The 22,667-nt window shown below is 41.6% G+C and overlaps 1 protein-coding gene across 2 annotated transcripts in view; it reads right to left on the bottom strand.

Annotated features, from left to right (window-relative positions):
* LOC137992186 (fibrillin-2-like) overlaps positions 1–22,667 on the bottom strand; it is a 79,665-nt gene that overhangs the window by 12,707 nt on the left and 44,291 nt on the right. For both annotated transcript variants that reach the window (XM_068837339.1, XM_068837338.1), the window contains 16 exons: positions 20,907–21,035; positions 20,384–20,536; positions 19,310–19,462; positions 18,124–18,249; positions 17,363–17,482; positions 16,086–16,208; positions 15,202–15,324; positions 12,729–12,854; positions 9,471–9,596; positions 8,082–8,210; positions 6,358–6,504; positions 5,507–5,569; positions 4,797–4,922; positions 4,008–4,130; positions 2,589–2,711; positions 1,590–1,706 (listed from right to left, as the gene is read on the bottom strand). In XM_068837339.1, coding sequence (XP_068693440.1) covers positions 1,590–1,706; positions 2,589–2,711; positions 4,008–4,130; positions 4,797–4,922; positions 5,507–5,569; positions 6,358–6,504; positions 8,082–8,210; positions 9,471–9,596; positions 12,729–12,854; positions 15,202–15,324; positions 16,086–16,208; positions 17,363–17,482; positions 18,124–18,249; positions 19,310–19,462; positions 20,384–20,536; positions 20,907–21,035 — 2,007 coding nt within the window. The remainder of the gene's footprint in view (positions 1–1,589; positions 1,707–2,588; positions 2,712–4,007; positions 4,131–4,796; positions 4,923–5,506; positions 5,570–6,357; positions 6,505–8,081; positions 8,211–9,470; positions 9,597–12,728; positions 12,855–15,201; positions 15,325–16,085; positions 16,209–17,362; positions 17,483–18,123; positions 18,250–19,309; positions 19,463–20,383; positions 20,537–20,906; positions 21,036–22,667) is intronic.

Below are 22,667 nucleotides of genomic sequence, written 5' to 3'. Positions count from 1 at the left end.
GAATCTGTCCGATGCCAAAAACATGTGGTGAAAATTGGGTTACCTTTAGCGGTAAAGGAGGACAGAACTAGGAGACTGAGGAGAGGACGTGTCCCATCTCTCCCCAGTCCCCTCTTTTCCTCCCAATTTAGCGCTTGCTGCCAGATACTACGCACAAGCATACCCAATATAGCCCTCGCTCCAGTTCCCAAAGAAAGGTTAGTTACCCTTTATATACAAAGCTGAGGGATAAGTCAGCGGGAAATTAAATATGGCGCAATAACCGAAGGTAGTTTGGTTTTTTTCTGACCATTTCTCTCGTGCACAGGGCACCGGTGGCTCAATTGGCCGAGGACCGGGAGGTCGTGAGTTCGACTCCGGCCGGACCCACAAACACTCAGGGTCTTAAAATAACTGAGGAGAAAGTGTTGCCTTTGTAACTACACCCGCAAATGGCACTTTCAAGACTTCTAGAAGGACTATAAACCGTAAGTCCCGTCCCATCATTTTTCCTGTTAATCAACACTATGGGACGTTAAAGAACCCACACACTGTTCGTGAAGAGTAGGGAGGAGACCACCGGTGTCATGGTCTGTCGTCCTTTCGCATACATACTTGGGCTGGGTGGGTGGGTGAGATCAAAAATATACTGATAGCGGCTGCCAGAGGCGCCTTGAGGGTCGATTTACACGGTGCGATTTCGACGCATGCGACAAGCTTACGACAGGCCCACGACATGATTTACGATTGTTGTGTACGTCAGAAAAAATGCCGTAGCATTTTCAAACATGTTTTAAAACGCTGCGACAATCGTAAGTCATGTGGTAGGTCTGTCGTGAGCTTGTCGCATGCGACAAAAATCGTACCGTGTAAATAGGCCCTTACAAGCTGACGTCCGATCTCACCCTAGAAAAAGAATTGTAAACCGCCATGAGACTTACGGTATTTAAATCCTAAACCATAAACATAAACATAACCATAATCAAGAGTGAATTAGATAAGAGTGTTGATCTATCACTTTGCGGCCTTGCCTCAGTAGAGTCACAAATCCGTGTATTTTTAGATACACTTTGCGCGCGAAACAAACAAAGAGCCGCCAATCTTAACCAATCTGAAGAAGCCATGTCACGTGTGACTGCTTCTGTCATGTTTTCTTGGGGACATGACAGATTTTCGCGGGAACGGGCATTCTAAAAATAGACTCATTTGTGACTGTGCTGGGGTGCCCACCTATGCCATGACACTCTTATCTATTAAATTCACTCTTGGCGGTATATAAATCCTAAACCATAACCATAATTAAGCTCAATGCAGTAAAGAGATTTAGCCTCGCGTTAACGGTGACCCGAAATTTTCGTTTAGCCAAATGTCAAAGAAACTTTTTTGTTCTTAGATCATTTCTCGCCTATAAGCTACAGATAACGAGGAATTTCTCAAAAGAGAGAGACAAGTGAGACTAATTTTAGAATTTTCATGCTATAACGCTTGCGGCAAGTAACAACCTGCCGTTTTTTCGTTGGCCGTTTCACGTCAGCGCAAAGCTAAATCTCTCAAAGGTTACAATATCGAAGCAGCCGAAACAAGATTTTAAACGAGTTCATTTCACGCACCGTTGCAAGTCCTCCCATCTCCCCTAAACCCAGCAGGACATTGGCATCTGTATCCACCAATGAAGTTTTTACAAACGAATCTACATAGACTGCTGTTTTGACGGCACTCGTTGATGTCTGCAAGAAAGTATATCGTCATCATTATCATCCTCATCAGCATCATCGTTGTCATCACCCTTTTCATTTGATGATAAATTTTTATTTGCCACTATCAAAAATACCAACAGTCTTTGCTTGTCCCTGCAAAATTTTGCATTGGCATTGTTTCCAGTTTCTCATCCTGGGACTTACGATGGTCCCAAGAGAAAATAAAAACAATGCTTTCAAATTTACGGATGAACTCTCCGAAATGGAAACAACTTTTCTGGATACCAGCATCTATAAAGGCAATAGATTTGAAAAAGTCGTAGTCCTCGATGTGCGCTCTACTGATTGGTTCCAACAGAGTGTTTTCACGTGACGTCACGGCGGCCATGTTGGTGTCCCTAAACAAAGGAACGGAGGCCATGTTGGTGTCCCTAACTAATCCTCCGTGAATCCAGCTCTATTATAATGCAAAGACTTTCTTTTGTTTCGGTGGAAAAACAAGGTTACTGATCACGTGAGTGAAAACACTCTTTATACACATTAAAAAGAGAGGCTCTAAGATTTCTCAAAACAAAAATTCTTCCAAAAACCTATTCGAAGAGAACTTTAAAAACTTCAAATCCCATTTGCAAATTTTAAAGATAGAGTGCAACCCTCCTACAAAAACCGGCAATAGGCAAATAAAGTAATCTTGCCTTTCGTCACACAATCGGTACCAAACATAAAACAAATCCTCATTAAAAAAAACTGGCATTTGATAAAACAGCAACCATTGCTGACCGAAATCTACAAAGATCCGCCCCTCATATCGTACAGAAGAGGGTGATCGCTCAAAGACCTACTCCAGTGGTAAGCTTGGGGATTGTGCAGGCCTGTCAACACCATTTTTTACAATTTTAACTTGCGCCTTACCTCTACAGTGCCTTTTGTTGGGAGCCAGCTCAAATCCGCGCGGACAAACACATTTGTAGCTGCCTGGTGTATTCACACAGCGGTAGGCGCACAAATCATAGTTGTCGACGCATTCATTCACATCTGTAAAGCCAAATACAAATACATTTTGAGAAGGGTAGGGTCTCCAAACGACTAGGGCTTTCATATAAAGAAGCGTCCCTCCCTTCCCTAATCAATCCACGCTTCTACAAAAAGTGTGTTGCCGACAACAATTTCTTGTCAAGACAAATAATAATAATAATAATAACTTTATTACTTTCCAAATTCTGGCTTTTCAAAGTAATTACAATATTCAATAAAATATCTAAAACTATAGAACAATGAGAAATGATTAAATATTTGAAATTCTCAAAGTAATTACAATATTCAATAAAATATTTAAAACTATAAAACAGTAAGAAATGATTAAAATCATATTTATATAACAAATTTGACAAGAAATTTGATAAATGTTAAAATCATTGAAAGCTTCTAACATTCTCTTTGTAAATGACGCATTAGTTCCTTTTTGAATAATGCAACGTTTGTCATCTCAGTGAGACTTCCAGGTAGGTTATTCCACAGAGAAACCGCTCGATAATAGAAGGTTCTTTGGCCTGCGGCCGTTCTGTATCCTGGGATGTCCATCTTATTCTTATTCCGTGTGTCTTTATTGTGGACAGTACGATCATAGAGAGGGTATCGAATGGACGGTGTAGAACCGATTTTTTTTACACTTTGTTCCAGATATCAATTACGAACTTGCTCCGACCGTTTTTTAATCTGTAGAAAAGCTTACTCCTTTGGATTCCTAGTCCCCAGTAGAATATGGCCATGTTCACTTGTTCCGTAAAAGAACCTACAGAAAGATAAGCACACTCCACCATCCCCCACAGCGACACATGCGCAGAGTCATATCACCCGGGCTGTTGCAACCATGGACAACAATTTCGGCCCTGCCGTGCCTCATTAGCATAGCAAAGCCGTGCAGCTCAGTATGATCTCAAAGAACATGTTTGGAACTCTTTACTGCCGAGGCGAGGGAAAGCACCCCTTCCAGCGACAGATGAACATTATGCTCGTGGTTGTCGTTGGCTGGAGACCGGCAAAAAAAGTTCTCCCACAGGATGCATACGTGATGATGCGTCAACGGATCGGTGTGCACGCAAATTTTAAGTCAACAGACTAGAAGCAAAGTAAGCACAAACCAAACAACAATCCTATTTTTTTTCCCCTTAAGAGAAGCAACAGACCCCGCGGAACTCCCGAAAGCCAAAATGGAATGTCCAATCACTGCGTCAAAATGTAACTTGAAAGGGTTCTCAGGTAAATAAAAACGATCCCATTTGAGCTATATACAATGCTAAGAGATAATGGAATATTGCGCGTAGCTCTTACCGACACACCGTGGGGAGTAACGGCCTTGGGTGTAGCCCTGTGGACAGATGCATCGATAGGAACCTTCAATGTTGCTGCAGTTGCCATTACCACACACTCCGGCTGTCAGACACTCGTCTTCGTCTGGGAAAGAAAACAACAGAGCAAGGTTATTAGCTTCATCATCGTAATCAACAACACCAACAATATCGATGTCGACGACATCATAATGCCAAACATCATCATCAACAACTACACCCATTTTATCATCAGCATCATCATCATCATCACCAAAGTCATGTTTAGTGGCTGCTCTAGGATGGTGCAGTGGGTCACCAGTGGTTGTTTCACGTCATTTGGGGCTAACTGACGTTATTACGAGTTTATTCATGATTTGCTACGGGGGCAGCCGATTTTAATTTTGCCCTTGCTTGCGGAATCGATAAGTTTTAGATCGTCGTTTTTTTGGTTTGAGTGCTTCGAAAATTCTTTCTAATTTATTTGACCTTTGAAAAATCCTCTTACTCCGCACATTTCCTTTACTTTGGAGGGAAATCCAGTTTCTGCAGAATGAAACCGGAGGCGTTCTGTTTAAGCCGTGTCTTGAACACGGTCTACCAGACCTCGGAGACAGTTTCCCCCAATAATACAGACCTCCCAGCCTGTGAATAACAAATACGAACTTCATCCGGCATCAAACATTCCCGTTATCTCCTTCGTCTTTGTACTCAATGCAATAATCAGCTTTTCCAAGGAACAAAGCTGCTACACTAAAGAGTTAATTGACAGAATGCCTTTGATAACACTTACCAACACACTTCTTTCCAGTTGGATCAAGTTTATACCCCATCTTGCATTTGCATCGATAGCTTCCGTCATTGTTGATACATTCTCCATTTTCACAAAGATTTGACAGGTGCCGACACTCATCCACGTCTACAAATACATCGATCACGGCAGCATGGTCACATGACTGTACATCGGAACCTTTAAACTAAATTGAGTACTGGCCTTTTGACTTCAAGGGGTTATTATTGGCTAGATTCGATACGAGAAAGGGATACTGACAGTTGGAGACAAAATACCTTGATACCCTGCGATTAGTGCGAAAATACTTGGACCCAATTGCCGAAATGACCGTTCTCTTGCCTCTTGCGCGCGAAACATGCATACAGCTTCCGCTAGAACGCTGAGATACAAAGATACGAACGGAAAAAAGAGAGAGACACAAGAGCAAACAATGTAGCTAGGCAGTCACTCAAAAAAGACAGACGGACAGCTTATTAGATGCACGTACAGACAGTGAGGCAACACACAAACGAAGAACTTTCTCAAACTGCATGGAACTGCTTTCATATACGGTTCAATCGCACACTATAATATTACCCTCGCATTTTTCGAGTTTGTGCGTCAACTTTGAACTCTGGAACTCAGGGCGAACCAGGTTGCTTAGCAACGACTAAGGACAGACTGCGGGCTAAATGGAAAATATGAAAGGGAAAATAAGTTGCGCCTCTTACCTGTTAGTCCTTGCCTGTTCATTACAAAGCCGATTCCGTTGGGGCAAATGAGAGCGAAATCAGCTGCAAATCAGGAAAAAATAAACAATGATTAAATACGAGGGTAACTGTTGGTCCATCTTCAGTTCCAAGATAATAAGCCAGTCAGGACCAGTACACAATCAGCAGTAACAATAGCTATGACAACAAAATTTAATGTTCGATTAACCACTGCTTTTCCTGAGAGGCTTTTCGGGGAAAACGAAACGGGTATATCAAATAATAGAAAAGATTGATGGGTCTCAACTATTTTAAAGTTAAAGTAGAATTTATACAGAACGAGCACACACTGCATGGGAATTAGAACGGGATCACTCGGGATCTTTTGTCCCGCATCTTGAACACTCGGCTCTTCTGTCTACATAAACCTCAGCAATACTAGTCAGGTCATTTCTTTTATCTCTAAGCCATTGCAACTTTTTTTTACGGTTGTTTGCGGTTGTGTTGGATTCATACCCCGTTGTTACCACAAGTTGCATTTGTCTTCCACTTAACCACGCTTCGTAAATAGCCAGTAAACAGTTGCATCCTTCAAGTTGAGGTTGTACATCGTGTTCTGTAAACCTTTTAATTGTTTATTTCACATTCTTACAATGGAGTGTTTATAAACCGCAACCTCCTACAATTTTTTTGCGGATCCTGTAAGCCAACATTGGGAGGGGAAAGGCAACCTCGTTCCCAGGGAGACCCTGAGAACGAGGTTAGGAACAAGGAAGTGCGATGTGCCTCACGGATTTTTTAGGTTGCAGATTGATAGCTATAATAGTACATCCGCTGCAAAGAAAGACACTAACAAGTACAGTAGAACTTACAGGTGTTTTGCCGTGGGCATAGCTCGCAGGGATCACCCCAGCCTGCTCCCATAGTACAGCAGCACACGGATTTTCTCATCTTCCGAGCCATCGGTTTAGTGCAGCCATTCTCGTCAAAACTCCCGAAGCAGTACCCAACTCGAACATCTGTTGAAATAAAAGCAATCCACGTTAAGTTTTATCCCAAACAGTAAGGTGATCTAACAACACAGTCCATTCGCTGCAAAAGTTCTAAACCAAGAGGTAAGTGTCGAAAGAAACTGTTGCACTTCGTCTGCGAAGAATTACCAGGCCTCTGTCCTTATAAGGCCTGAGCGGATCAAATTAATTTGTCTCCAGTGCGTTGCAACGCAACCAAGACTTGTATCACCGCTAGGCAGTCCGCAGACTATGTAGTAGAGATTTTTAGATTCTAGGACGAGAACGACTACGAGTACGAGATTTTCTCGTAAGACAACAGTGTGCGCGCGCAAACCAGCGTCATTTTGGCGGGAAAAACATTTTAGTACGAGGTTTTGCAAAACTGTCATCGAATCAAAACAAGTCAACAACACAGTAGCAGTTTTGACATTTTTTGATGAGCAAAAAGGCTCAGTTACCAGCAATAAGAATAATTGAGCAACCTATACTGCTTACAAAGAGTAAGATTAAGCGTACGGGTTATAAATTTCCTTAGTATTTTCGCTAAAAAGGGGCAGTCAAAACTCGTACTCGTTCTCGTCCTCGTCGTAGAATCTAAAGCTCTATATTTTCATGTTGAAAACAACTTCTCTGTTTTCTACAAACACAGGATTTAAAGACTACTTTCATCAATGGCGACCACCTTTTCATTCTTTTGTGTTTATGTTCATTTTGAAACTAAAATTCTCCTGAAATTTGCTCTTTGTAGCGAGAGAAAAACGGCTTATTAGAATATTTTTATTTGACCGCCATTATGAAAGAGGTCTATAACGAAGTCTATAACTGATGTTTCCCAAGCATGTATAAATAATTAAGGAGTGGTGGTGAGCGGAGTTGATGGTGGTCCAGGAAGTCGTGGACTCATACTTCAAATTGTTACCAATCTTCCGATTGCTGCCGATCCAATGATTTTCCCGACTTAATTCTCGTTAAAATGCGCTCAAAGCTGTATGATTCTCAAGTATAATTTCTCTCTCAAAGCTCCACATGCACATTTCTTTAATTTTCGATTACAACACTACACTCGAATCTTAGAACAATAGATCGCATCAAATTCCTCTCGCACGCGGTACTAAGGGAAAATCAGTTCGTCTTGATTTAATTGCTCTTCACGACGACAGATTTAATAATTACACTGGAAATAATAAAATGCCTCTAGAGAGCTAACAATCAACTTGAAAAGGCATATTTATCAAAGAGCGCGCGACTTCTTACACAAATCTGCTCATCTGTTGGTACCAGCAGGTACGAGGAGAAAGTCCTACCATACTGTAAAGCGAAACTGGACGGAATGACTTTCTGGTCTTCTGGAATAAGGACCATAAACAGTGGGCTACCACCTCTTAAGGAGCTACACACTGTTCAAAGAAGAGCGTGGGGTTAAGCTCAAACTTCGTTGTCTCGCCTTATTCTTCCCAGATTCGCGTGGCATCTCGCGTGTTGTCTCGCGGTCTCGCTAATGGTGTATCGAAGAGACTTCCGACAAACTGCTGACAAAACTGCTGAAACACAGAGACAAAAATCTCTAGTAACGAGCGCCTTACCGATGCAGCGGTTGCCGCCGTTGCCAACTTCATACCCTTGGTTACAGAGACACCGATAGCTTCCAGGTGTGTTCACACACTGACCGCCGACTTGGCAATAGTTAGGATGTTCGTCGCATTCATTTACGTCTGTATGGAAAATAAGTGTAAACACAAAACAAAGTAGTTGAATTCGAGATCACTGAAGATAGCAAACTGGTTCTCGCTGTGAGTAACGAACGGTGTTCTGCGATAATTTACTTCGCTACTCTCTAAACACCGCAGCCTATGGCAACTTTTATCTCGCGAAATTCTAGAGCAGAGCAGCAATTGATGTTAATGGCGCGATGTGCCCGTTGGAAGGACGATAAATTGGTTGCTTGGCAACGCGCGAGAGGACTGTGATTCTTCAGTTGCCTATGCAACTAGCCTATCCTTCTAGAGCAGGCGCAGGTTGTTCGAAGCATGGTTAGTGCCAACCAGCGTTACATACCATGGAAACCTATAGGTTTTGATACCTCTTAACCAACGGTTAGCGCTAACCAGGCTTTGAGCATCCGGCCCCTGTTTGTTACATGATTACTAATATAAATGGAAATTTTTCTCCATTCTTATTGGCTAAGAGAAATGCAATTTTCAGGTACCACAGAACAGAGGTAATTCAGCGCAAAAAGAGGAAACAAAGCAAGCATTCTTATTGGCCAATGATAACCAATCATATGCAAGAAATGGAGGCGTAATTTTTGCCTGATTGCAACACACGCGCTCGTTCCTTTTGCATAATTATAATAAGCAATCTTGAAATTTTCCATGTATGTTATCAAGTAATTGTTACATGGCAAGCAATTCTCAGGCCAGATGGAGCACTCTGATTGACTGGTTTTCGGTCGGGATTTTACAGTACCTATTATTACCATAGAAACGGTCCGCTCCCGTATTTTTCTCTCTCCGGGAAATTCAAGTTGAGCGAAACACAAGCGGAATTCATTCTTTCATCACAACAGTACAATTATAGCAAGGGGAATTTAGTTTCACATGTAAAAGGTTACCGTTGGAAAAGTTCGCTGATGGAAGACAAAGATTACGAACGTTCACCAAGCGGAGAAGTATCCGATCGCTCAAAGGAACGATGCCATAGAGTAAACAACTTACTTACCTCACTTGCTCAGGACCGTGCTGGCGAATATTGGCCCTCAAACGTTTTTGTACGGACCTCGGGCCAATATTCCCCAGTACGACCCTAGCGCTCGGTTTGTAAGAGAGTATTACATGATTTTCCTCGTGCAATTTGGAATAAATAAACAAGAGTAAACTACCAATTTTGTTCGTCTTTGAAAAAAGTTACTCGTGCTTATTTCTTCCAAATTACAATCGAAATCATGTGATTATCTTTACATAAAAATGTCTTACCGACACACGCATTTCCGGCTTGGTTCATTCTGTATCCCCTCGTGCACTCGCAGCGGGATCCACCGATGGTGTTGGTACACAATCCATTTGCACAATACCCAGGAACTTCGGTGCACTCATCCACATCTACAAGACAAACAAACATTGAGGACAACTGCAACCCGCGAACAGGTGGGGATAGACCGTATCCTTGGTTTTCATCCACTGGTAATGATGGTAATGCTAATGAATTTATATAGCGCATTTTCTATTAACATATTTAAATGCGCTTTACAAGGAAGTAATCTATGGGTGAGATCAGACATCAGCATATTCAGGCGCCGCCGGTAGCCGCTATTACTCCATTAACGATTTCACCCAGCACATGAGTGAATGAAATGAGGCCTGACCACAACACCGGGAGCTCCATGCCCTACTCTTTACGAATAATGTGTGGGTTCTTTTACGTCCCACTGGGTTGTGAACATTGAAGGGTTGTGAGACAGGGCCTACGGTTTATAGTCCTTATCCACGAAGACTTGAAAGTCTTAACCATTTGCGGCTGTAATTACAAAGGCAGCACTTTCTCCTCGGTTATTTTAACACCCTGAGTGTTGGTCCGGCCGTAGTCGAACTCACGACCTCCCGCATGGAAGCCCGATGCTCAACCAACTGAGCCACGGGTGCGATGTCCACGTGATGAGACGGCCATGTTGATGTACAAAACAATAGAAAATGGTTCCACAAGTTTTTGCATAATAACAGTCAAATTCCCAGATGGTATTTTACAGCATTGTTCTGCACATCAACATGGCCGCCATGACGTCATATGAAAACTCCCAATTCATAAATGGCGGCCAAAAAATTAGTCTTCCGTCTTTATGCTAATCATCCTCACTAGCCTCGTTAGTTTCTTGGTCGCTGTTTATGAATACGGTCGATTGGTTTACACGAGTGGCCATTCTCAATCCCATGGGTAATAATATACAGTTAATGACTGGTCCCGAGGTAAACAGTTCATTTTGTTTCCTAAGAATCTCAATGTTTCCCCGAGGCGCAGCCGAGGGAAACATTAGTTGTGGTTACACAAACCTTGGGTTTGGAGCCTTCCGAAGGGTGAATGGCTTGGGTTTGGTTCAGGTCAGGTTTTATGTTACCCCTGGGGACGCGGTTTACACAGTTACAGACTCCCCTCGGGGTAAAATAATAGGGTATAATTAATATCATTAGGGATCTTCGTGTCTTAGCTACGTTCTGCTTTCTGATTGGCCAAGCCACCTCGGGAAACCGTACTTTTCAGTTCAGGAACTGTCATGGGAAGTTGTTTTGTTCTTTTTGATATATCCATGGAAATAACCCTAGGGCAGTTTCGGTCCAGAAAAAGCGATTACACGCAAAAACGTACTTGCCCGTGGGCAAACGCTATTTACCCGTAGGTAAAAGGGCTAGTGTAACCACAACTATTGATATTCGAGGGAAACAAAATGAACTGTTTCCCGAGGGGCCAGGCATTAAGTGATTTGTTATATAGCACAAAAAGGAAACGTACAATGGCAACAACAACGGCTGTCGTTGGTCAACATTCGCGGGTAACAGTGCACTGTTACCCTTTGACGCCATAGATTTTGCACTGTTGCCGCTCAAAAGACTTTTGGCGGGAAACAGTTTTATTGTTAGATGTCATGTGACCTCGAAGTAACCAGTGAGAGCGCGCGCTGTTGGGGGAAAAATTCAGCTATACAACAATTTCTCATGCAAGCTTGTGAATAGCCGGAAAGGTCTGGTGTCGAGAAAAAAAACCAACTCGGTCTGTAAAAACGCCGTTGCGCAAATACAGTGAAGTTGTATTCTCCTTGTCATGAGCTCCTGATGAAAAAAGTCATTGTTTTAGCAGAAAAACCTCTGCATGAGACATAAATAACAAAGTATGACTTCACCTTGCAAATGTCTGTCGCTATTTTCACGAATCCCACAATACAGTTCTTTTTGGGGGGGAGGGGGGGTTCTTTGTATGAAAACAATAGATATCCAGTTCATTGAAGTCTGATACGGTCCCAAGAGTCAATAACTAGTATTCGTTTTATGCAAAGAATCCCCAAAACGTATTCCATTATGGGATGCCGGAAATAGCGAAAGGGCATTACAGATTCAAATTTCTGGACTCGATTGTGATTTCCGATCTTTTGGGTCGTTTCGTACCTCATTGAACGGACTTGATTGGCCAAATGAACAATAGAACGAAAAAAGATAACAATGGATTTAGCACAGAAACCAATAGGAGTGCGAAAATATACATCCAATGAAATATAGAGTTCATCAAGAGGTACTACCCTATCCGATCTTTTGCGGCTACTTTCTTCGGTCCACGCAAAGACAGAGTAGCCAATATTAGAAAGATTTGGTATCGCGTTTACAGCGAACAACTAGGTTAAAATTTGCATTTTGCCAAAATAAAGGGAACTTCTACGATTTTTGCTCTTTTTTTTGCCTGTTATCTGCAGAATCTACATATATCGAGCAACTCTTAAAAAGAGAAAGAGAATTTTCTTGCTTTTATGACGAGCAGCAGAAATCTGCCGTTGGCCATTTCACGTAAACGCAATACAAAAACTCTCTCCTGACACTAAAGCCTGGTTTACACTGCGACATAAGCATAAGGATAAGCTAATGTAAACCGGGAGTGACAAAAGCATAAGAATAGACATAAGAAAAAGGAATCGTTTCCATTTTCTTATGTCACGTTCATAATTGCGTAAACCAGCAAATGAGCATAAGCATAAGACCGAGGTGTAAGCTATTTTTTCAATTCCAGCGGATATTGAAGTTAACATTGCCTAAGATTGCGTCCGAGGGTACTGTTTTTTTTTTTTTTTTTTTTTTACGAGAAACTTGCTGAGACGGTTTGCAAATATCCATGCCTTTAGGACATAATTGATGAGCCACAACAACCGGTTACCTGAAATAAGATTCTCGGTCCGCTAGTTGTACGTCCCGTACCAGATTATGAAAGCCCCCTTGTTCTTGACTTTCCTCTTTTAGAAAATATCCCTTACCCACTTTCTGTTTTCTCGTTCTCCCTTGTCGCCGTCGTCTTCTTCTACGTAGCAGCAATAGAAGAAGAATAATTTCTTCTTCGAACGCCATTTTGGAAACGTGGGTCCTACCATTCTCCAGCGAGTTTTTTTTTCCTCTCGAGCTAAGTGCGCTTGCCTATATCGCTTCTCTTATGCTTATGCTTATGTCGCAGTGTTGACCGGGATTAATCAGTTGTCTACTGACCTCTGCATCGGGTTTTATCGGGATTTGTAGTATATCCCGGCAGGCAGTCACAAGCGTAGCTCCCGACTTTGTTGATGCAGCGTCCATTTCGACAAACGCCCGCGAGAGTTGAACACTCATCGATGTCTATGGGAAATAAAGCAAAGGCAAATCGCAAGGATAACAACATCAGTAATATTCTCACGTAGTTCCTTAAGTCCACGTTTTACGTGAGAAGTAAGGAAGCCAAGGCCGGTTTCTGACTGGCGAAGCAACCATTAAGACAATCAAAATACAAAAACTCAATAGAACTGAATCTTAAAATTACTTAACGCTCACTCTTTCGTAGTCTATATGTTATGACACGCTCTTTTAAGACTTCTTCTAAAACTCATTAATAATTCATGAGCCTAACAGCCTATCAAAACACCGATAAAACGTCACGTGTATGAGCTTTATATCCTGATAAAACACTCCTCGTTAGTATTCTTTATATAAATAATACTAATAACGCATAGCTTGTTTTTTCTTGTATGCTAATATTCACTTCTCACAATTTGAACCATTGTTTTGAGTCCAGAGGGACACGCTCTTTGTGGAATGTTCTTTAAGCCGTTCAAAAAACTCGCAGCACGTGTTTTATCGGGTCTAAAAACACTCGGCTACGCCTCGTGTTTTTAAACCCCGATGAAACACTGCTGCTCGTTTTTTGAACATTACGTACAAATTAGCATTTCTTTTCCTCGTAGCACGGGGAATTTCTTAAATCCTGCACTTGCAGCATGAGCAACAGTATCCGGATCACGATTTTTCATGCCTCTTTATCACAAGTGAAACGTCCTGGGAAAAAGGCTTTAAAATCCGTTCGATTTTGTTGAACAGCGATGATCAAGTCGTTTTCCCCCCCCTCTTTCAACATTAGGGAGCTTAAGCAACGACAACGGCGACGGCAACGAGAACGTCATCTCAAAATATATATTCGCGTTATTGTAATCGCTTCGTTACTATTTCAACTTTTTTAATATGACGGGGGTGTGGTAGTTCCTCAAAAATGACGCTGGTAGGAACGGCGCTCAATTTAGGGCAGAAAATGAAAATTTATCCTCAAGTAATGACGTTGTCCATAAAACCTCAAATTTGGTTTTTTCACGTTGTAGTTTTGCTGACGACGGCAAAGAAATGGACAAAAGTGAAAAACACACGTGCAGGGCGTGCAAAGCTATTGTTTTTGCCTACTAAATATGCAAATTTGTGACGTTCTCGTTGCCGTCGCCGTTGTCGTTGCTTAAGCTCCCTATTGTTGGGTATGCGCGTGCGCACTAGTCGGTATCTCAATGACGTATCCATGTCTGTATCCATAGTAACAACTACGGCTGCAGCCTGGGACTAAATACCGGACCTCTCGTGAAGCTTCTTGAATCAAAATAATTCATGTTGATGATTTGTTGAAACCGTTTTCCCACCCCAGCAATCAGCATCTTTCAACATCGTTCAACAAAATCGAACGGATGTTGCAGGTTTGTTTCCGTTGATTTATTCGCGCTTGGGCCTAAAAACTCAACGGGGAAACAAAGATCCGTATCTCGAACTCAGTTAGTAGGAGTTCGAAATCATAAATGAAGTCCACCTTCAGAGGTTAGTAAGATGTTTATTACATCTCTGAGGTAATCAGGCGCGCGGGAATGAAAACTAGCTAAAGTCAAGCGGAAGGTTCAGCTACCACAAAGCCTGCCGCGTCAGACTCCGAAAAACGAATAAATCTTCTTGGCCTCTTGAAATAGTTGCTTGCAAGATTCAAGCAGGTTTATACAACGTAAACGACGTGAAAAACTTGCTAGAGAATGTTTTATCAAAGTTTCAAATTTAGCGGGTCATACTGTAGAATACAGGCGAGTCCGCTAATTTAGCCATGCAATCACAGCGGGCGTACTATCTGAGAGATATAATAAAGCGCATTATTTTGTCGACTGACCCTGTCTCGAACAAAGAGCGCGTTCCATTTGAAATTTAAAAGACGGACTGATTCTTCCGCTTTTGAACTGTGGAAATTTTCCATAAACAAAACCGAGCGGAAAGAGTATTCTCCCTTTCCCAAAAAAGTGAAATTTTTTTTCGCTTCACATGACCTAATTACGAAGCCACTCGAAAAGCCTGACCAAAGGGGACAGGAAACTAAAGGACGTGTACGTGTCATTTACAGCACAGTTAGTACTCTACTAACTATGTTTCAGCTAGAGTAAATTATATCAGTGTTATTTACATGGAAAATGTGATCACGTTTGTATCATAACAAGGTCACCTTCTATCTCGCACTCTCCTGAGCACATGTGGAAAAAAAATTTTGAACATCATTGGAGTGAGCAACAAACCTGAACGAGACTAGACTATACATTTTTTCCAAAAGTTGTGGAATGGTAATTCATTTTTAACTCTTCACAGAAAAGGTCTCTATTTCATTTTCCTCTTGCGTTGCATCGCAGTGTATTTCTCTCACCTTGGCAAACTCCGCGCCGATCGAGTCTGAAACCAATGTGACAACTGCATTTGTACGATCCACCAGTATTCACGCATGTTCCGTTGCCACAAACACCGCTGGTCTGTGCACATTCGTCAATATCTGAAATCGACGGAGCACACTTATCAACTTTTAATATAAGACCCATCAAAACAGATATGATTGCAATGCAATCGGAGGCACCAAAAAAATTTATTTACAATACACATAACAAATTACTGGATTATATTTAGCTAAAGCAGTACAGGTCAAGTGCAAAAACTATAGGATGACGAGTCAGCTAAAGGTATTAAAATGAATTATATTTCGATATACTCTCATTGACGCTTTCTAATGGCGGCCGCTTGAGTTTATTGTATGCGTTAAAAACAGTTCTTATAACGAAAGCGCGTCAAATAGCACTACGCCTTATTTTTTAGGGAAGTTGCCGACGAAACCAAAAACTCTTCTTAGGTAAGAGAATATGAAGGAATACTGTTTTCGAAATTTAAGAAAAACTACGTCATCGAATCAGTTTTTATAATCCTCTTCGAAAATTGGTGTTGTGCCGTTACCATGGCAACGGTTGTGTCCTGAGGACATCCTTAATAGAACTCTTTTCAATTGACGTCACGATATAGCGCCCAAAGCATTATGGGATTAATATGCAGACAGACAAAGACATTTTAGCGATGTTTGTCCTCATCTCAATCCCATAAGGCTTTGCAATAATCTATTTTTATCAACTGAGGAAAATGCTATCGTATCAGACAAATATCAAAACGTTGCCGCCACCTTTCACCTGAGAAAAACCCTTACTAACCTCCTTAAATAATGTATTCCTAATTGCACTCAAAATCATAAGATGACGTTAGCTAATGTACCTTCACAAGTGGTTTGATCATCTGATTTCACGTAGCCGCTGTTACAGCGGCAATTAAAACCGCCGATAAAATTCTCACACCGGCCGTGTTCACAGTAGCCTGCTTCCAGACACTCGTCCATGTCTAAGAAAAATGCAAACACAATACAAAATTAAAAGAGCTTGTAATTATCCATGCCTTAGGCAAACAGTGGCCTGGGTATCAAAATGGAATTGATTCGATATGTCTACCGTCTGAAAGAGAGAGCAAAACCTTCCCTGGCAATCACTAACCACACCTAATTGGTTTGCACAATGGTCACTCGCGCCGAAACTTTAAAACTCGTCGTCTGAAGCTAACTTTGTCTCTCGAAATGCAGTGACATGGACCAAGTGTGGGAGTCGTACGCTATTGGTTATTAACTCCCGTCTCAAATGAATATACTTACGGTCCGTTTATGAAATTTAATTGTCATCACAGTAAAAAGAAGTCAAGAAAGCTTAGTGGAGTATGGATTCATCTATGGATTGGTCGAAAATCCGTCCCCATCCAAATGCAAGAGTTTCGTTACGAGGCCGTCTGAGAAGCCTTTGCACTGAAGAACAGTTTTGCAAGTTTGTGGGTCAGTTGATTATAAGGGGGATTAGATAGACGGTGTGCATGTGTCAGGATTTAAGTGTTGGTATGCCGGTACCGGTACTGAACTTGATATTTTTAGAATAAATAGCCTTCTCATCGGAAATAGGATCAGGGTATCTTAGAGAATTAGGTCTTGGTTGATCTTGCTGTGTACAGTTTTACGGTCGAGAAAACAAAAACTTGTGACATGGGTCGTGTAGCTTGGGAGACACAAATGCTTCATTCATTGTTCGGTATCAAAAATAACTTCCTATTGTTTGTTATGATATGGTATTGTATGGTATAGTATTTCAAAAGTGAAGTACAGTTCAAGTTTGTGAAGTGAGTACACTGAGTCACCTTCACACGATGCTAAACATATCTTCCCACTTAATTGACTAACAAAACACTAATTCATTATTTTTGCTAATAGGATATAGAGCGCTGCACTTGTTCTACTCACTGACGATGAATCAAGAAAGCTGGAGGCTGTCGAAGTTTGTCTTAACGTTGAACACTATAATTTTCCAACTTTGCGAATCCTTCCATGCTCGATCCCCATGACGGCCTTTATTTTCCAGTTTAAAAAAAATCAATTTTTTTTCCCGATTTCAGTCCCTTCGTTGTTCCGAATAAGGTGAGATAGCATTTACGCTAAGGAAGCTATGGAATGTACTGACCTGTGCAAGAAAGACCAGTGACGTCAAGCTTCGATCCAGCGAGGCATGTACAGATGAAGCTACCGAAGGTATTGAGGCAGGTGCCATTGTTACACGGTGACAGCTTGCATTCATCCACGTCTGTTTTAAAACAAGAAAATCACCTTTTAACAAGGAATAGTAAAGCCACGAAAATCATATTTCAATCTCGGATATTCAGTGTTCTGATTGGCTTACTCAATCTCGGTAATCAGTTGATGTACCACGTGACAGCATTTCGAAACCGATTTGCGCCGGTCGTTTTGTAAAATTGAAGCAGTTCAAAGTTTAATGAATGAATGAATTTTTCTCACTTGTTGGACATGAGAGTTTCATATCCAACGCGAGCTCAAGAAATAATTGCTACACATCACTTTCAACGATAATAAAAAATGTTTAAAATAGCATTTTAGCAGACCTTTGGCAATTTTAATGTGAATCTCCGTAAAAACGAAGGATTTCTAACTTATATTCCATGTATTCCTATTCCGGAATACGGTCAATCGAACGCACCCGTAGGGCACCTTCGTTTTTGCGGAGATGCACATTAATATTGTCAAACATCTGCTAAAATGCTATTTTAAACATATCTTTATTATCCTTGTTGCTGCAAAACGCCAGACATGGTGTCTTAAATCATCACTCCACGTATTCTTATTCCGGAATAGGGTCAATCGAACGCACCCTTAGTGTACTCTTTGCACCTGATTCGAGAGGTCTGTAACACAATCTTGCATCTTTACCTTTACAAACGACTCCTCTTGTACCAATCGCGTAACCCAGAGGGCATTCACAGCGATACCTTGTTCTTGTGTCGATACACTTTCCGTACAAACACAACTCTGGGAAGAGCTCGCACTCATTCACAACTGCAAGTGTAAAGCAGTTTGACTTAGCGAGATCACTCATTAAAGCTATTTAAAGAAAACAATCTAATTTTTAATTGTGATACCCTTCCCCCCTCCCGCCTGCATCATTTATCCATCGGACACTGGATAAATTAAATAATTATTCATTAATATTTATCACCAAAGGACGTTAGTCTTATTCTATTCGGAAGCTTTGAAATTATATCTTAGTGCTCTTCTTCTTTCTCGATCAGTACGAAGGACTGGATTAATAACAACCTCACTACCTACGAAGGCGGGGCACCTCAACCAAAATGGAATTGAAATTCTTCAAACTTAATTAACTTTCGCTATGGTGGATGGGGTTACAAAATACAGCCAGGCTCTAATCACAGTGTACCTACATGAATTATCGTACACAAATTTATCATTAAAGATGAAGGTAACACTAAGGGTTCCAAAAGTAAAAAAGAACAATCAATGCATTATTGCGATTAACATCGAGGGCACAGTTCCTCAAAGCCTGATTAAACTAATTCTGGATTATGGCGGGAAACTTAAATTGCAGTCTATAATTGGAAGCCTCCAGAATCCCAAAGAGAGTGCTGCATGGAGAGCTAAAAGATGAAAGAAGAGGCAGGGAGCGCCCAAAACTCCGCTACAATGCCCAATGCAAAAACCACCTTGCAAGAGCTATCCATCGATATTGAGAACTGGAAAGTGCTAGCCGAGAATCGATGTTACTGGAGATCAGCTGTGTGTGCAGAAGCCAAAGCATACGAGGATGCCCGTCTTCGTCACAGTTCCTATGCAAGTTCTGTCAAAAGCAATGCCAAGCACGCATACGACTGATCAGTCACGAAAATCACAGCTCAAAGAGGATCTCACAATGAGACGCTAAATTCTGTGTTTCCACAAGATTTTTCGCCTTGCTTTCCTTCAGCATAGAATTACAAGGTTAAGGCTTTTTTTTGACGGACCACATTCAAGTCTGGGTTTGTACTTAATCGCAGATTAGTTACGGTGTTAATCCGCTTTGTTTTAACCAACTGAGGACTTAAATGTGGACACGCACTCTTACCTCTTGGCGCATGCGTCACAGGAATGGTCGTTGTCAGTTGTTGAGAAGGTACGTTGGGCGAAAAAGGACTGGCAGGACTACTAGAGAGAAAATCGGCCGTGGTTGGTCTCACGAAAGGTCCTGGTAAATCCAGGCATAAAGCAGTGAATTCGACTGAAGAAAAAAAAAAAGAGACTTAAAGTTAACTAACCATTTTTGACCAAATTAAAATCGAATACAACGTAGGTAAGTTAAGGTTTAAACTTTGACCCGGTTGGCAATCAGGTCTCTGCCACTGAGCACTACTCAACGCAAACAAGACGGAAAACCGCAAACTAATTACCGCGCATCGGTGGCTCAGTTGGGTGAGCATCGGGGTGCCATGCGGAAGGTCGTGAGTTCGACCAAATTACATCCGCAACTGGTTAGACTTTCAAGTCTTCTCACTATAAACCGTAGGCCCCGTACCACAACCCTTGTTCAAAAGAAAAAAACTATGTGGGACGTTAAAGATCCCGCACACTGATCGAAAAAAGCGTAGCACAGAGTTCCCGTTGTTGTGGTCTGGTCTGACCGAGGACCACAAGTTCATTAGCCTATGGCTATTACACCCTACCCTTATAAAAATAGTGCATACTCGTAATACACGATCGTAATACAATTACGATCGTGCTGTCATCAACTAAAGTGACGTCTTTGTCAAGGTTTCTCTGCCATTGATAAAGCACTCTAGTGAGTGAGTGAGTGAGTGAGTGAGTGAGAGTGAGTGAGTGAGTGAGTGAGTGAGTGAGTGAGTGAGTGAGTCAGTCAGTCAATCGCCTACAATCAAAAAATCATCTACCAACCAACCGACAATCGTCAAATCCTTCTTTGAAAAATTCGGTTGATAAAGGCTGCTGTCAGTGAAAATATTTCAACTTACAAAGTATAACAGTTTAGATATTCACAAAGTCAAAAAGGTTTCCTTTTCAAAGCACAGATAAATCTTTTCGTAAACGATTTTATCCTTCACACCATCTTCAGTTGAAATCATTTTGGTAAGGACAATAATAAAAGGGAAGATGCAGTATAATCCAATCCAACCCTGTTGCTTACTCGATGCTTGTTTGGGACAAAGTCGACATTTTGAGCTGTAAGCCACGCCCACACCGGTACAGCAGCAGTTTGCTCGAGTCACATTCTTGGAAAACTTGTTTTTACAGAAAGTGTCTCTTTCGACATCCATGTAACATTCCTGTGGTCGCGTATCTGTAAAAACACCAGCAAATTCATCGGTATTAAGACTGAACTGTAACTTCTTTTCACTAGAGGTCATTTTGTATTGTGCTTCGCAAATCACTCACTTCTATTTGCTTTGCAAAACTTTTCAAAGCTGGTTTTGTTGCTCTTAGCAACAAAGCGTCCTGTAAATGATTAAATTAGAGAGCGTATTGTAAAGTACAGTCCTGTTGACTTCAAGGCGAACATTCTCGCTCGATTCTAAATGTCTCCATCCGTATTGCAACTCTGCCAAAATGCGAAGCACCCGTCTTTTATTGCAGCGAAAAAACCCCTGTGTTTTTTTTTTACTGTAAGACACATAAACTTGAAAGTAAAATACATTTGATGAACACTTTACCTTCACAACGGCTGTCCCGCGGATTGCGGGTTTGACCCTCGGGACAGACGCAATCATAACTTCCATTCTTATTGATGCATATACCATCCAAGCCGCAAATAAAGTCAATTTCTTTACACTCATCCACGTCTAGAAAACAAACAATCAAGGATAAAAAGTAAGTAGACCGTTATTCGGGAGCACGAGCAGCTTCCATTTCAACTCGTAACTCGAGTGAACCCTTCATTCAAAATTACAATCTCGCTGAATTGAAAGAGGATTATTCCAAAACCGCGCAACGGTGGCTCAGTTGGTTGAGCACCGGGCTGTCACGCGGGAGGTCGTGAGTTCAACTCCGGCCGGACCAACACTCAGGGTCTTTAAATAACTGCATGAGGAGAAAGTGCTGCCTTTGTAATTACATCCGCAAATGGTTAGACTCTCTAGTCTTCTCGGATAAGGACGATAAGCCGGAGGTCCCGTCTCACAACCCTTCAATGTTCACAATCCTGTGGGACGTAAAAGAACCCGCACACTTGTCGCAAAAGAGTAGGGCATGTAGTTCCCGGTGTTGTGGTCTGTCTTCCGTGATGTATCGTGGTTGGGAGGGTAAATGCTCGGAGATATTAGCTACAACAAGCTACTCTAAAAATCCGAGGGTAAATAAAGATATATGATATGATATGATATATATGTAGCCCCCATCCACAATAGTCTTTTAGGTCATTGACAGGACTTGAGTTTTCGATCGTCATCCACCAAAAACACCCGAAATCGCAGACTTTTAAAAACGTATCGTTTTGAAAACGCTCCATTGTGGACAAGAGACAACGGTGACTGTAAAAACGAGGGCATAAAAGCAGGAGAGAATTTTCCAATCAGTTTTTTTTAGCGTTTGTGAGCGTTACGTGTGGATGGAAAATGTTTTGACTTGTTTTCGCCGAGACGCATTAGTGTGGATTAGGCCCGGTTTGTACATCGTGGTTGAAATAGCTGTCATTCAACTAGAGAAATTTGATGTTTACCATTCAGCTAAAATTCCCGAGAATTTCGGTAAAATGGCAAATGCAACAGTCATTTTCCGGAAAATCCGTTTGGAAAATGTGGGGTACCTCCAGAGGTACTCCCGGTTTTCCGGTCGGAACGGAATTTTGGAAATAGAGATTACTTTATGGTTGGTGAGCGCGGACGATTTTTATTTTCGAGTTGTGAAGAATCCGTTCCACTCCGTTGCTGGGATGTCTTCATCTTTTCTAATTTCATTCTCAGTTTCTAAAAAGCCTTGCAAAAGTTTTACATCTCGTTGTGTTTTTTTCCCGAAGGCATTGTTCCCTTGTTCAGCAATGAAATAGTCAACCAAACCGGTGTCCACAAACATTTCCGACAGCTTCAAAGTAAAACAGCGGCTTGCAAGTTTTCGCGCCGGCGCCAAGAATGACGTAGGTTCCCTAACGATCACTTTTCACTAGTAGAGTTCATCCAGTCAGAAGCCGTAAACGATGATTTTTCACGGGTGCAATTTCATCGTCACGTTGCTGATTGGCTGTGACTAATACAAAACGATTTTTTCATCACTGTCATTTCTGTGAGTAAATCGCAGTACTTATGTGATAAATTCCCGTAACATTTTACCGATTCTTGCGTTTCTAGGTCCTATTTCGTGCGAAACTGATGATTGAGTGACAGCGAAGGGTACCTTGCCCAAGGAACAAAGGTTTGAAAATGGAAGTGCAATTTCGTGGAAATCGCTCACCATTATGCAACGGTCACCCCAACTGGAAT

Source organism: Montipora foliosa, chromosome 2 (assembly GCF_036669935.1).
Source record: "Montipora foliosa isolate CH-2021 chromosome 2, ASM3666993v2, whole genome shotgun sequence".
NCBI lineage: Eukaryota > Metazoa > Cnidaria > Anthozoa > Scleractinia > Acroporidae > Montipora > Montipora foliosa.
The sequence above is the reverse complement of the archived record's forward strand: the minus strand, read 5'-3'. Positions and strand labels throughout refer to the sequence as shown.